The sequence below is a fragment of the Mustela lutreola genome, chromosome 10, assembly GCF_030435805.1.
Source record: "Mustela lutreola isolate mMusLut2 chromosome 10, mMusLut2.pri, whole genome shotgun sequence".
Taxonomy (NCBI): Eukaryota; Metazoa; Chordata; class Mammalia; order Carnivora; family Mustelidae; genus Mustela; species Mustela lutreola.
The window spans coordinates 35,578,772-35,593,547 of record NC_081299.1 but is presented as its reverse complement, the minus strand read 5'-3'; the positions used below and the strand labels follow the sequence as shown (position 1 = coordinate 35,593,547).

General features: G+C 41.7%; 1 protein-coding gene across 2 annotated transcripts in view; it reads right to left on the bottom strand.

The window, feature by feature from the left end:
• Nucleotides 1–14,776, bottom strand: part of NASP (nuclear autoantigenic sperm protein) — a 43,496-nt gene that overhangs the window by 2,135 nt on the left and 26,585 nt on the right. The window contains exons 3-11 of one of the 2 annotated variants that reach the window (XM_059137781.1): nt 14,210–14,320; nt 10,598–10,678; nt 9,326–9,435; nt 7,616–8,629; nt 2,701–2,780; nt 1,993–2,078; nt 1,803–1,876; nt 466–654; nt 182–348 (exon numbers count right to left, since the gene is read on the bottom strand). In XM_059137781.1, the coding sequence (XP_058993764.1) occupies nt 182–348; nt 466–654; nt 1,803–1,876; nt 1,993–2,078; nt 2,701–2,780; nt 7,616–8,629; nt 9,326–9,435; nt 10,598–10,678; nt 14,210–14,320 (1,912 nt within the window). The remainder of the gene's footprint in view (nt 1–181; nt 349–465; nt 655–1,802; nt 1,877–1,992; nt 2,079–2,700; nt 2,781–7,615; nt 8,630–9,325; nt 9,436–10,597; nt 10,679–14,209; nt 14,321–14,776) is intronic. The other variant, XM_059137782.1, reaches the window with a different exon arrangement.

Below are 14,776 nucleotides of genomic sequence, written 5' to 3'. Positions count from 1 at the left end.
TGTATTCTCTTAAGCATTATACTACTTGATAGGGAAACTAGATAAATTCTCACATTCCTTCTAACCACCAACTCCCTGAAAACCGTATCACGGTTCCTAGACTAATAGAACACGATACCATGATGCCTTCCAACAGTATCGAACATGCTATTATCAAAACTTTAAAAGAAACCAAACCAACCAGAGTTGCTTTCAGAGCCAATTCAGCTACATTCCCACTACGCTGGGACTCCTTTGCATCTTCTATCTTCTCTCTAATTTCAGGTAGCAGTTCCTTCAGCTCCTCAATTTCCTTCTCATAGTCAGTAGATGATCCTTCAGCCTCCTTCATCTGCTCACTTAGTACAGCTACAAAGAACAGGCTGAAGTGATCAGTAACCGTTACCACCAAAGGATCCATTTTGTTCTAATACTGTCGAACTGGAGCCAGTCAAGCTTATCGTCAAGTAGCTGATGCTCACTCACCCATTCTTTTCTCAATGACTTCAATAGATTTGCTGAACTGTGCCACTGCCTCGTCATACTGAGAGTTGTACCCATAGGCCAAGCCCAGCTGGTAGTGGGTCTCTGCAAGGAGCCGATCGTGGGCTTCCAGGTACTGCTCCTGCAGGTTTAAGCAAGCCTGGAACTCCTCCACAGCTTGGACATAATTCTCTAATGAAGGGAAAAAGAATAGCAAGTAAATGGACAGCACTTAATAATACTTCTAAATTCTAGACGATTCTATAGGAAGGCTCTCCTGTTTTGTTTTTATTTCTTAAAGATTTTATTTGACAGAGACATACCAAGAGAGCGAATACAAGCAAGGGAAGCAGGAGAGAGAGAAGCAGGCTTCCTGCATAGCAGGGAGCCAGATGTGGGGCTCAATCCATGGACTCTGGTACCATGACCTGAGCCAAAGGCAGCCACTTAATGACTGAGCCACCGAGGAGCCCCTGCTCTCCTGTTTTAATTTACATTTTCTTTGTAGCCCCTCCAGGATGCTGGACTATACAAGTACCTAACGGCGGCGAGGGGGAGGGGGGTGCAGGGCAGGGGGGCGGATTGTGGGGAATCCCTACTGAAGAGATTTCGGAAGAAATTTTTTACTATTGTAGGAACTACAGGAACCCAAACCCACTCTCCTTTTAAAGCCAACTGCCAGGGGTGCTGGGGTGGCTCAGTCAGTTAAGCATCTGCCTTCAGCTCAGGTCATGATCTCAGAGTCCCGGGACAGAGCTCCACATCACACTCCTTGCTCAGCAGAGAGCCTGCTTCTCCCTCTCCCTCAGCCCCTCCCCCTACTCGTGCTTTATAATAAATAAAGTTAATTTAAAATAATAATTAGTATTTATCTAATAAATCTTTTTTTATTTTTTAAGATTTTATTTGACAGACAGTGGGCAGAGAGAAAGGAAGGGAAGTAGGCTCCCCGCTGAGCAGAGAGATCATGACCAGAGAAGAAGGCAGAGGCTTAACCTACTGAGCCACCCAGGCACCCCAGTAAATCTTTATTTATTTATTTTTAAAAGATTTTATTTATTTATTTGACAGAGATCACAGGCAGAGAGAGAGGAAGGGAAGCAGGCTCCCTGCTGAGCAGAGAGCCTGGCAGTTGGGCTCGATCCCAGGACCCTGGGATCATGACCTAAGCCGAAGGCAGAGGCTTTAACCCACTGAGCCACCCAGGCACCCCCCAGTAAATCTTTTTTTAAAGCCAACTGCCCACCACTGAAAATCGATCAAGCGGAATTTTAAGGAATTAGAGGAAGACCTGGGGGAGAAAGACACACATTAAAGAGTAGAATGGAAAATGTTATTACCAGATTCAACACTAACTTCTCCAAGTTTAAGATGGGCCTGTGCAGCATAAAGCTGAGCTTCCTTTGTTTCTTGCCTGAAAGAAGGAAAAGATGATCAGAAATCTTAATAGCATTCGTCCAAACCTAACCGATACTCTACTTCCAAGCTCCAAACTCCCAACGTGAGCCTAGAAACATCAAAAAGTGTTACCTTTTAAAAATTATCTTTGCTAAATCCAACATATCCCAGGCAAGCTCTAGATTCCCGATCTCCTCCTCTTCATTTTCTTGAGGAGACTAAAAAGTATATCCAAATCATTGGTATTAGGCAGAAGTATAAGAAAGGCACATCTTCAGATCACAAATCTAAATGTATAATATAACACAGCTTAAAAAAAAAACAACAACCACATGATATATGACTTAAAATTTGGACTTCCTCTGGGGCGCCTGGGTAGCTCAGTGGGTTAAAGCCTCTGCCTTCAGCTCAGGTCATGATCCCAGGGATAGAGGCCTGCATCAGGGTCTCTGCTCAGTGGGGAGCCTGCTTCCTCATCTCTCTCTGTCTGCCTCTCGGCCTACTTGTGATCTCCTGTCAAATAAATAAAATCTTTAAAAAAAAAAAAAAAAAAAAAAAAAGACTCTTAAAATTTGGACTTCCTCCCTAAAATCTACAGAATGGGTCCCTATAATCCTCCTATCCCAAGTCATCACCTTATGTCAGTGATAGAAATCTAACAGTGACATGGTGGGTCCCATTCTAACATCCTCGGATTAAATGGATCTGTGTATTCTAGGCATGAATAGGGAGTCCCCAGTCCCTAACCAAGAAATGACCATGATAATCATGCCTCCCCCTAGTAAGCTACAGTCCTACAATAAGAAAGCAGATGATGATACCGAACAAATAATAATTTACCTTATTTTCAAGAAGTGATTCATTTGGCGTTTCTTCAGCCTTGTCATTTTCTTTATCTTCCTCTTCTGAGCCTTCAGTTTCTGCAAGCAAAAATTCCTCAATACTGAGAATACTAAGGATATCTTCCTTCTAACTAGTCAAAGATCCTAGTAAATGCCTGTCAACCTATATTCTGAGGTAGAACAGGCCAGATGCCGTCAGTTAATATTTGAGCAATATAAATATTAAGCCAATAATTACAGTCTATTTCAAGTGTAACCTAGATTTAGATTGTATAATCTTACAGTGTGTCTGTGGTTTACACCTTCAGTGATCAGAAGGCCGTTTCTCTTCTAAGAAAAGTCAATCTGGATCATTCAGATCAAGACCAATTAGCTACTGTAGTATTTTATTTGCTAGAAGCTCCAATCTACTTAGCCAGAAGCAGGTGGAGAACTCAGTGTTCCTGGTGTCTTTAAACAGCCATTTGTTATATAACACTAACACGCTGAGAAAGTACAAAAAGTTAAATTACCCCAGTCCGTTCAGAGCAAGAATGCTCAAGAGACTAGCTTTCCCACAACACAGCTGTGGAGAGAAAAGCGTAGTCCTTACCAACTCTCACCAATGAGCATGCCACAGACTCCAGCCAGCTCTAGCATGTACAGAATTCAGTGAGCAGTACCATTACCAATTGTTTTACTCCAGTGTAATGTTAAAATCTGCAGCCATATTGACACTCTATTTCACCATACTGACATACGTTCACAAGTCAACTGCCATTAAGGACAGGCTGCTAATAAATAGCTCTATGCACCAGTTAAAAGTTTAGAACGTCATGTAATTAAAAATGGGCTTTTAGGGACACGTCACAATTCTTGAATTGGGCATACTGTGCCTACCTCTGCCATCTTTCATTAAACATTTTTAACATAAGCAAAAGAGCTCAAATACTGTCTCCTGATAAGCTATGATAGGAATATAAATATGCAATTGGGCCTCAGAGCCATTAAGTCACTCTAAGACTTTTTATATTCAGCAATACTGCTTTAGAATGGGCACAGGCACAGAAAATTCCTAAACATTATAAAATGAGTTAAGACAATCTAAAGTCCTGTAAGAAGGGCGCCTGGCTGGCTCGGTTGGTGGAGCACACAATTCTTCATCTCAGTGTTGCAAGTTCTAGCCCCAAGCTGCGTGTAGACATTACTTTAAAAAAAAAAAAAGAAAATCCTCTAAGAATCAGTTAGAAGTTAATTGACCTCTATAGAAGTTAATTGACCTCTATAACGGTTTTTATCAAATGACTCACTTTTCCCGTTAACCATGTAATTTAGTGCTTCTAAAATAAATACCCACCATCATACACAAGTATCTCTCTGTACCCAAATTTCCAAGTTATCTGTATACTTAGTACTTTGTCAAACTAATTGCTGGTTTATTAACTTTGACAATGAGGCCCATTCTCAATAATTCTCAAGACGGGTGAATCTATGAAACAAACATTTTACCTTCCTGATTGTAGGAAAAATTGACAAAACATGTATTGTTATTCTGTATTCTTAAATTATCTGGTATCTGTTCCTACGCATACCAGAATGCCAGGTAACATCTAATTTGCCATAAAACCTGAGTTTTATTAAATCAAATTTTTAAATTAAAATTCTTATGATAATCTGAGGAAAATACTGGTTTCCCTTGAGAAATCTATACTACCTTCATGGAAGGGTGAAGAAAAAGTGAAGTTAATGAGGAAGCCATTACTTTAAAAAACACTTTCCAACCTAGTAACCTATACCCAGGTATTAATGGGAATGCCCTGATATCCTGCGTGCAGTGATCTGTTAAAATACTTTCCAAGCTTCTTTGAAAATGGAATCTTCTTTGTATCATGCCTATTATCATCCTTTGGAAAAAGGGGAACAGTTTTATATCATTTCTCTGATTTGTAGCCTATTCAAAAGTTAAGGGCATAGAATAGCACAAAGAAGAAAAACTCCTCTTAAAGAAAAAAGACAATCTCTGCTGATTCTCTGGATATTCTAGCACTTAACAGGGTTAAGTCAGGTAACACTACAGACTGACCAGTATAGTCTGTCTAAGCATGGCCAAGCTCTGTGCCTACAATTTAAAAACTGTTCACTTACCAATCAGACCACTTATCTTTATTAGGGCTATGGATGGCCTAAGAGATGGTAGGAAATGGGATTTTAAGAGAAAACCTCGGCTCCATAGCTCAGGGGTTAGAGCACTGGTGTTGTAAGAGAAAACCTCTGGGGTGCCTGACTGGCTGAGTCAGTAGAGCATGTGACTCTTTCTTTTTATTTATTTATTTGACAAAGAGATCACAAGTAGTCAAAGAGGCAGGCAGAGAGAGGGGGAAGCAGGCTTCCCGCCGACCAGAGAGCCCAATGTGAGACTTGATCCCAGGACCCTGAGATCATGACCTGAGCTGAAGGCAGAGGCTTAACCCAGACTGAGCCACCCAGGTGCTCCGAACATGTGACTCTTGATCTCGGGATTGTGGGTTTGAGCCCTGCATTGGGTGTAGAGTTCTTAAAAATAAAATTTAGGCGTGCCTGGATGGCTCAGTCGGTAAGCGTCTACTTTCAGCTCAGGTCATGATCCCGGGCTCCTGGGATCAAGCCTGCTCAACAGGAAGCATCTCCCTCTCCCCCTGCTTACATTCCCTCTCTGTCAAATAAAATCTTTTTTAAAAAGTAAGATTTTTTTAAAAAGGAGAGAGAGAGAAAACCAAATGTAAGACGCTTTGGAGGCTAATGCTGCCACATATTGAGGAATAGAGCACAGAGAGTCAAAGTTTAGGCCTTAGAACCAGAGGTTTGGGTTACCTCAGTCCTCCTCTTAGTGGCAAATTACTTAAGGTCTTTCTGCCATTTCTTCATTTGTAAAATATGGAAAACTGTACCTTCTTTTGAGTAGCATGGTACCCATGGCACATACTAAAAAAAAAATGCAACTGATGATCCCTAGGGCTTTTTTGGTTTTTTTTTTAAGATTTTATTTATTTATTTGAGAGAGAGACCATGAGAAAGGAGAGGTCAGAGGGAGAAGCAGACTCCCTGAGCAGGGAGCCCGATGTGGGACTCGATCCTGGGACTCCAGAATCATGACCTGAGCCGAAAGGCAGTTGCCCAACCAACTGAGCCACCCAAGTGCCCCACCCCTAGGCTTTTATAAGTACTTTAAAAAGAGTGACCAGAGGGGCGCCTGGGTGACGCAGTTTAAGAGTCTGACTTGATTTCAGCTCAGGTTGTGATCCCAGGGTCATGAGATCAAGCCCCTTGTCAGGCTCTGTGCTGAGCAGAGGCTGCTAGTTTCTCCCGGCCTCACTCACTCTCTCTCAAATAAATAAGTCAGTCAGTCAGTCAATCAATCAGTAGTGACCAGAAAGTTACTGATAAAAGGTGGGTTAAGGGAGGAGATATAAAGTCACCTTCATCACTGTGATGTAGGCTCGTGAAGAACTTACATTCTTATCAGATTTGGTTGGAGTCTAGTACTATGACTTATGGTGTTTGACCCTGAAAAAGTAACATAACCCCCTAAGCCTCTATTTCCTCATGGCTGTAAGTGGAGTAATACTACCTACTACATAGTATTTTGGAATAAAAAATAATGTACGTGGGAGAGCTATAACAATGCTGCTTATGATCCAGTTGAATAGAACTAGGACCTCTCTACTGTAGCTTGTTATTCAAAGTCCAACTTATAAGAGCCAGCAGAACTTTTTATCTTTAATCACTATCACTAAAGATTAAGACATGGTAGTTTTTTAAAAATTAAAGAATTCAGTTCTGTGCTTTTTCCATAAAGAACTCCTAAAACCCAACAAGCAGCCCAATGGTGCTACCATTTAACCAGTTCACTTCTGGTTACCATGCCTGTGCTGGCTGGAGTGCAACGACATGCACATAGGTAGAATATAGTTTACCAGAATGAGCTGCAAATACTGATAGTGGGTCTTTGAAAATCTAAAACTAAACAGAACCCTTAGTCTGTCAATTACACGAAGTGGTAACCATTAACTGGAATATACCTGTGGTTATTAATACCAACATTAGATGAGCCTTACAGACAGCAGAATCCTCAAATTACAGTACAACTCAAGTCAGACGTGCCAATTATGTAATTGCTAATTAGAGGCTTATACATCTTGATGGAATTGAACCAAAATTAGACCAATAATACTATGCAAAGCATCCACACTTTATAATGTTCTAAGTAACAAAAACTTCAGTTTAGCAGCCAAAGCGAGCATGAAATGGGGGGAAAGCAGCAAGAGGGCTAATAGTTAAGATTTTTTGTTATCTTTTGGAGGGGGCTAATTTAAAACGAATGTAAATAAGCCTCAAAACACTTCCTGAAGACTAAAAGTAGAAGAGGGTCACCAGAATTCTTTCACTATGGTTAATGGCCTTCATTTAAATGGCATGCCTGCTTAAGTGTACCAATTCACTGGATTCTACTGCTCTAATCCTGCTTCCTAAAGCAGAGAAGAGGAACCATGTGAACAGTATATTAAATAATCCAGAGGCATGCAAGTGAACATCCATTCAGCATTCTCTGCCAGCCTGGCCCACTGTTTCCCTACCTACCCCACCAGCCCCCATCCACCTCTATTGGCTAGTATGGTACGAGTTACTGATAGCTAGCCAAGTCTCAGAAACCACAGAGAAGCCCTATTTTGCAGTTAGTAAAAAGCGTTAGTTTATAAGCCAGCTGAAGACTTGCTTTTGATTTAACTTGCTCAACTTATCACAATCTTCTTAAACTTTCCCCACTTTCATTTAGCCCTTTCCTAATCCAAAGGCAGACGGAAAATCCTGAATGGAAGGCTGACTTTTACCCATGATTAGTGAGTCAAATCCAGAAATGTACTCCACCCACTGCAGCTCTTGCATATCCCGGTTACCTTCACCCTCTTTCATCTGTTCTTCTCTGTCTTGTGTTTCTTCATTAGCAGCTATCTTAACTTTGTCTTCAGGGGACTTCTCAGTAGCCCCCCGGGCTACCTTGGTCTCAACCCCATCTCCAGCTGCCTCAGACTCTTCTATGGGCAGCTTGGTCTCCTCCTGGCTAGGAACCAACTCTGCCCTGACCTTCTCCTCTAGTCCTGAGCCATCTTTTCTTTCAGTCAGTCCTTCTGCATTAGTCTGTTGTTCAACAGGAGTCTCACCTCCTGCAGCTGACAGTCCATTGACTGAACCATCCTTAGGGAGAACTGTGGCCTCCTGCCCAGGCTTCTCAGACACTTCGGACCCAGCTTCTGCAGCTGAGGCCTCTGCAGCCTCTACTGTCACCTCTGGCGACTCTCCAGTAGGAGGCATTTCTTGCCCTACCAGCTGCTCAAGCACACCCTTTCCTGGCTCATTTTCAGAGGCAGCTACCTGTTCCTTTGGCTCTTCCCCACCCACATCCACTGGCTTTACTGCTGAATCTATAGGCTCTGCTTCTGCCTCCACTGCAGTACCCTGCTTTTCAAGAGTCGTAACAGGCTGCTCTCCTGAGGCTTCTTTTGGCTTCTCCTCTATGCTCACAATTACTTCTCCCTGCTTCTCCTGACCTCCTTTTTCTCTGGATTCTTCTTGGATGTCAGTTCCACAAACTGATTCTCCTTCCCCAGCATCTGGTAATTCCTGTTCTGGCTTCCCAGAAGTGACCTTGACTTCATTCAGTCCTTCTGGTGCTGCTATTTCTTTTGCCTCAGTGGTTTCAGTTAACTGATCTGAAGTGGATTCAACTTTTTCCCGTAGTTCCTCTGCAGGCTCACTTATATCCATGTCTTCTCTTCCACCCTTCTCCATTTCAGTCTCCTGCTCTTTATCAATTTCAGGCTTTACCAGAGACTGGTCTTCTGGTTTTTTTGCTTCTTCTTTTTCTCCCATGGCGTCATAAACCTGTTCTCTCAACTCTTCCCTTGCTTCCTCTACATGGTTAAAGAACATGAAGCATAAACATGTCTTCGAATTTAGTGATTAAGGCATAAATGGAAACTAAAAATACATTCCCTTTAAACCCTCAAACAGCCTGGCTTAAATTTTAGCAGATGGCCTAAAAATTATCTGCCCCCTTGAGAAAAAGCAAAGGGAAAAGTCCCAGATAGCAGAGCAACTTACAGCAAAAGAAACCCAAGCTCCTTAAATGAGATACTGTTTTACTTGAGCATTCTGAATATCAGTTAGGTTAAGAGATGCCAAGCTTTATGCTCTCCTCCAAACATTATAAACCTCCATCTAATATGTAAAACTAACAGCCAAACTCCATTTAGAATTTAAATTTAATTTTCTTAGATACAAAAAATGTAAAAAGACTCCAAAAGCACTGCTGTTAAAATAACTGAGCTGCAGACTTTTAAAAATTTGCATCTAAAATTATTTAAGGTTGTTATGTATTTAAAATATCAATTTAAATAACCACATTTATTGGGGAAATTAACTTTTCCTTTTATAAAACCCTGTCAGTTTCAGTAATTGGCTGTCTCTACTGTAGTCTCCACCAGATGCAGGTATCACCCCAAGCAACTTAGGAGAGACCATCCAGGACAGGGAGAGCCCTAGTCCCATCACTTGTACACAAGAAATATACGTCGCATCTCCTGAACATCACATGCAACTCCACATACCATCTATGTTATCATTATTTTCTACCAGAGATTCGTCTTCTGTTTTTTCTCCTTCCTCCTCTTCCACATGCACACCTTCTAGGGCATTTCCCAACACACCATTCTCCATTCTGGAAGAACAAAAGGAGAAAGCACTAAAGGTATGATGGTTAGAACCTAACAGGTTTTCTAAGACAGAAATTATTTAAGACAGAAATTATAAAAGAAACAGAAAAGCAATCAAGTGTAGAGAATACAAACTTTATTCATGGAAGAAAGGCAGTGATCAAAACTAATATAAATTAAGGCAGTAAAAGCACTTCAAGAAAGGAAAAAGCATACCCTTCATCCCACCACCCAAAAAGCACCAATGACTCTTGTCAAAAGAACAAGATCAATAATATGTATTTGCTTTACCATAGGGCCAAAATATCTCCCAAACTTCACATCTACCCCTATTTCTTTAGTTTGCTTTAAAACATTCTGGCAAGACTTGTGACCAATCAGGATGACCTACAAAATTAGAAAACTTACCAGAACTGAGATTAAATGAACCATATAACATTTGCTAGTTTGTATACCCTTAATATATTTTATTCTGGTTAATAAACTTCAGTGGAAAATATGCAACAACTTTCTAGAAGGGAGGACTACTGGTTTTATTTATGAGACATTTTCATATAGTAGTGTTTTCGAATTACCCTTCATTCAGTCCTTATTTAGGATGACTGTTTTGTGCTTAGAGTGCTTTTAATGTTCTCTCTCTATACTGGACTTTATGGTCCAAAAATAAATTATGATTATTCACTAACAGAAAAGATCTCTGCTTCTAAAGCCCCCAAAAGTCAAAACCCAAGCCTAAGTTTACTCTGTATCAAGTGCCTTCCAAAACTTCCATCAGTATTTCATGTGTCTTCTAAACCCCTTTCTTAGTAAAACCAGTCTCACCCAGCTCATATGAAATCCCAAAGCTAGTAAATAACCTTGACAAACAAAGAAACTTAAGTTTTTAAATAGACCATAATGTGATATAAAACATCCCACTTAAAAACAGTGGTTTGAGGGGCACCCGGGTGGCTCAGTCAGTTACACGGCAGACTACTGATTTCAGCTCAGGCTATGATCTCAGGGTTGTGAGATGGAGCCCCACAACGGGCTCCAACCTCAATGGGGAGTGTCGGCCTTAAGGACTCTCCTCCTCTCCCTCCACCAATCCTCCTCCACTCGCTCTCTCTCAAATAATCTTTAACCAAAAAACAAAAAACAAAAAAACCTGTGGCTTGAAAAACATACCTTGCCAACTCCAGAAGTGATTTCCCATAGAAAAAGAAGGCTTCTCCACACTCATTAGCTGTCTCTCCATACTTCTTACCTCTACAAAGAGAACAAATATCTAAGATCTGAACTGACATCTAGTCTAAAATACTTATTTCTAGTTCTGTAAATTAAAAAATGACATTTCTTCAGTGACACATCATTTTAGGAAACCAATACTCCCCCCTCCTCTTGCTTTCAAGTCAAATTCAAAGGGACTTTAAAAAACAATGTATGGGGCGCGTGGGTGACTTAAGGTTCCAACTCTTGATCTCAGCTCAGGTCTTCATCTCAGGGCCATCAGTTCATCAGCCCCACACTGCGTGGGGTACCTGGTTGGCTGAGTCATCTGCCTTCAGCTCAGGTCATGATCTCAGGGTCCTGGGATTGAGCCCTATATCAGGTTCTGCCCTAAGCAGGAAATCTGCTTGTCCTCTCCCTCTGCCCCTCCTCCCACTCGTTCTCTCTCTCTCTCATAAATAAATAAATAAATAAATAAATAAATAAATAAAAACAAGGGGCACCTCGGTGGCTGCCTATGGCTCAGGTCATGATCCCAGGGGTCATGGAGGATGGGATGGAGCCCCACACCCAGCTCTCTGCTCAGCAGGAGCCTGCCTCCCCTCTCCCTACTGCTCTGCCTACACTTGAATGCTCTCAGTCAATAAATAAAACCTTTTAAAAAAAATGAACAAGCAAACATAGCGCCACATTAGGCTCCAAGCTGAACACGATGCCAACTTTAAAAAAAAAAAGTGCGTATGTGCACCCATACATGTACGAAATTAATAGATTGCCTGGTCTTTCTCTCTGTATGTTTCAAGTGACATCAACTTGCTGCAGTTATAGTAAATAATCTGAGAGCCAAACTACATTAATAGGTATTTCTCCTGCTATAAGATGAGTGTCAGGGCACATGGGTGGCTCAGTCATGAAACCTCTGCCGCCTTTGGCTCAGGTCATGATCCCTGCATCCCGGGATCACCCTACATGGGGCTCCCTGCTCAGCAGGGGCTCTGCCTCTCCCTCTGTCTCCTCTACCTGCTGTGTCAGTATGGGACAGAATGAACAGTTAAAGGACTTTTGGCAGAGCCTTAAAGAATGAATAAGGTATATGGAAAGACATCATGTTATTAAAGATAGGAGCTTATTCTCTGGAGTCAGATTGCCTGGGTTCAAATCCCACCTCTAGACCTTAATTGACTAGCTGTAGAAAACTTAGACTCAGTGCCTTAGTTTTCTCATCTATAAACAGAAATGTTGAGAACTGTTCAAAGATCTAAGAATTGATTTAATAATGCCTATAAAAGTATTTAAAACAACGCTTAGAAATATAAATAGCACTATACGTAAGTTTTAGCTATTAATACCTAGACAGGGAAGAGGGAAAGGAAAACAAATCACAAGTGTGATAAATGAAAAGGAGGAGGTACTTTACATAGAGTAAGGAGACTAGTTTTCATGAAGGAAGGACTAGCAGAACTCACTCAAAGTCAGGGACGCCTGGGTGGCTCAGTTGGTTGGGCGACTGCCTCTGGCTCAGGTCATGATCCTAGAGTCCCGGGATCAAGTCCCTCATCAGGCTCCCCACTCTGCAGGGAGTCTGCTTCTCTCGCAGACCCTCCCACTTCTCATGCTTTTCTCTCTCTCATTCTCTCTCTCAAATAAAATCTTTAAAAAAAAAAAAAAAGTCAGGCCACCTAATGGCCTTTACAGCCTAGGGAGAGTAACTAGAGAAACTAATCACAAAGTATTATGAGGGTCATGTTTAAGTATAATCTACTAGAAGGGCGCCTGAGTGGCTCAGTAGGTTAAAGCCTCTGCCTTCAGCTCAGGTCATGATCCCGGGGTCCTGGAAAGGAGTACCAGGCTCTCTGCTTGGTGGGGGAACCTGCTTCCTCCTCTCTCTGCCTGCTTCTCTGGCTACTTGTGATCTCTGTCTGTTAAATTAAAAAAAATCTTTAAAAAAAAAAAACGTATAATCTACTAGATTAGAATACTGCATGTCAAATTTTCCCCCTAAATATCCTTAAAGGCAGGAGAGTGAAAATACTGATCTCTAGATTATCTGGTAAGAAAATAAGCTAAGGGGGGCGCCTGGGTGGCTCAGTGGGTTAAAGCCTCTGCTTTCGGCTCAAGTCATGATCCCAGGGTCCTGGATCGAGCCCCACGTCGGGCTCTCTGCTCAGCAGGGAGCCTGCTTCCTCCTCTCTCTGAATGCCTCTCTGCCTACTTGTGATCTCTGTCTGTCAAATAAATAAATAAAATCTTAAAAAAAAAAAATAAGCTAAGAAGGATGTTTATTTGTGCTTATTTTTTAAAACTTCAATTACAGCAGTTTACACTGTAAATTAATCATACGTTTTTATTATAAAAATACCAACTTAGCATCAGATCAACTTTGCCCCCTACTCATAACATACCACAGGATATCAGAGCCTCAGTTCCTCTGGCCCAGATGATGACAAACTAAGAAGCCAGAGCTCAGGAATTAAACGAGATTAACGCAGACATCCAGGAATAAGATTCTAGTCTACATGTTGGGGAAGGGAGTGAGGCTAGAAGAATGAATTGACAGCACCCTGACTGACTGAATAAGAAGGAATGCAGAAGCTAGAAGCTTTTAATCATGGTGAACCTAAAATCTAGTTTTACTAATAAGCATTTCTTTTTTAAGATTATTTATTTATTTGACAGACAGAGATCACAAGTAGGCAGAGAGGCAGGCAGAGAGAGAGGAGGAAGCAGGCTCCCCGCAGAGCAGAGAGCCCGATGTGGGGCTCGATCCCAGAACCCTGGGACCATGACCTGAGCTGAAGGCAAAGGCTTAACCCACTGAGCCACCCAGGCGCCCACTAATAAGCATTTCTTATAAAAGGGATTTCTTCAGGGGCACCTGGGTGGTTCAGTCACTAAGCAGCTACCTTCAGCTCAGGTCATGATCCCAGGATCCTGGGATCGAGTCCCCCATCAGGCTCCCTGCTCAGTGGAGAGCCTGCTTCTCCCTCTTCCTCTGCCTGCCTCTTTGCCTACTTGTGATCTCTGTCAAATAAATAAATAAAAATCTTTAAAAAAAAAAAAAAAAAAAAAAGATGTGCTAACAGTCAGCCTTAGTGCTAGGGTGGCCAACCATCTTGGCTTACTTGGGACTTTCAGGAGTTTCTCCAGACATAGAGCTTCCAGTGTTAAAATTAGAAAAGTTCCAGAACAGAGGCACCTGGGCACCTGGGTGCTCAGTCAGTCAAGCGTACAACCATTGATCTCAGGTCAGGTCTTGATCTCCTGGTTGTGAGTTTGAGCCCCATACTGGGCTCCATGCTGGGCTCCACGCTGGGAGTAGGGCCTACTAAAAAAAGTCCCAGAACAAAGTAAGATGAGTTGGTCACTCCAATTAATGGTGACTGGGAAACAAACTACCTTACTCAGGGAAAAAAATGAAAGAGATTGCTCAGTAATATTCAAGTCTTATTGTTAGTGATGGAAATACACCTGTACATGAAAAATATCAAATTTTTTAAAACTCCGTCCCCACCATAAGACAACCTTTTAACAAACACAATGTAGCACAACCTAGCAAAACACAGTACTTACAAAAGACTAGCTGCTTCCTGGAATGCATTGACAGCTGCTGGAATATCCCCCATCACCAGATGTTTCTGTCCTAAACCCAACAGTTTCTTAGCTTCATTATCCACATCCAGACTGCAAGAAAAAAATATTTCAAATGTCAAATACTTCTTAAAATCAACATATTCTGAATACCTGTTACATTTAAACCATTGTACTTTAACTTCTTTAAACCTTTGAGCACACTCTCCAGCAGGCTTAGCCAACTCACTTTATCACTATAAAAGCAAAAGAAATCATAAAGCAACATTCAAGAGCTTATATCATATGCTACTTTAAATATTTGCAAGTAACAAACAAAAAAAATCATGAAAGAACCTTATATTACACACAGCAAGTTGTACTGCTTCTAAGAAAAATACATCAAGAAACATTTAGGGGGGCGCCTGGGTGGCTCAGTGGTTTGGGCTGCTGCCTTCGGCTCGGGTCATGATCTCAGGGTCCTGGGATCGAGCCCCGCATCGGGCTCTCTGCTCCGCAGGGAGCCTGCTTCCCTCTCTCTCTCTCTCTCTGCCTGCCTCTCTGCCTACT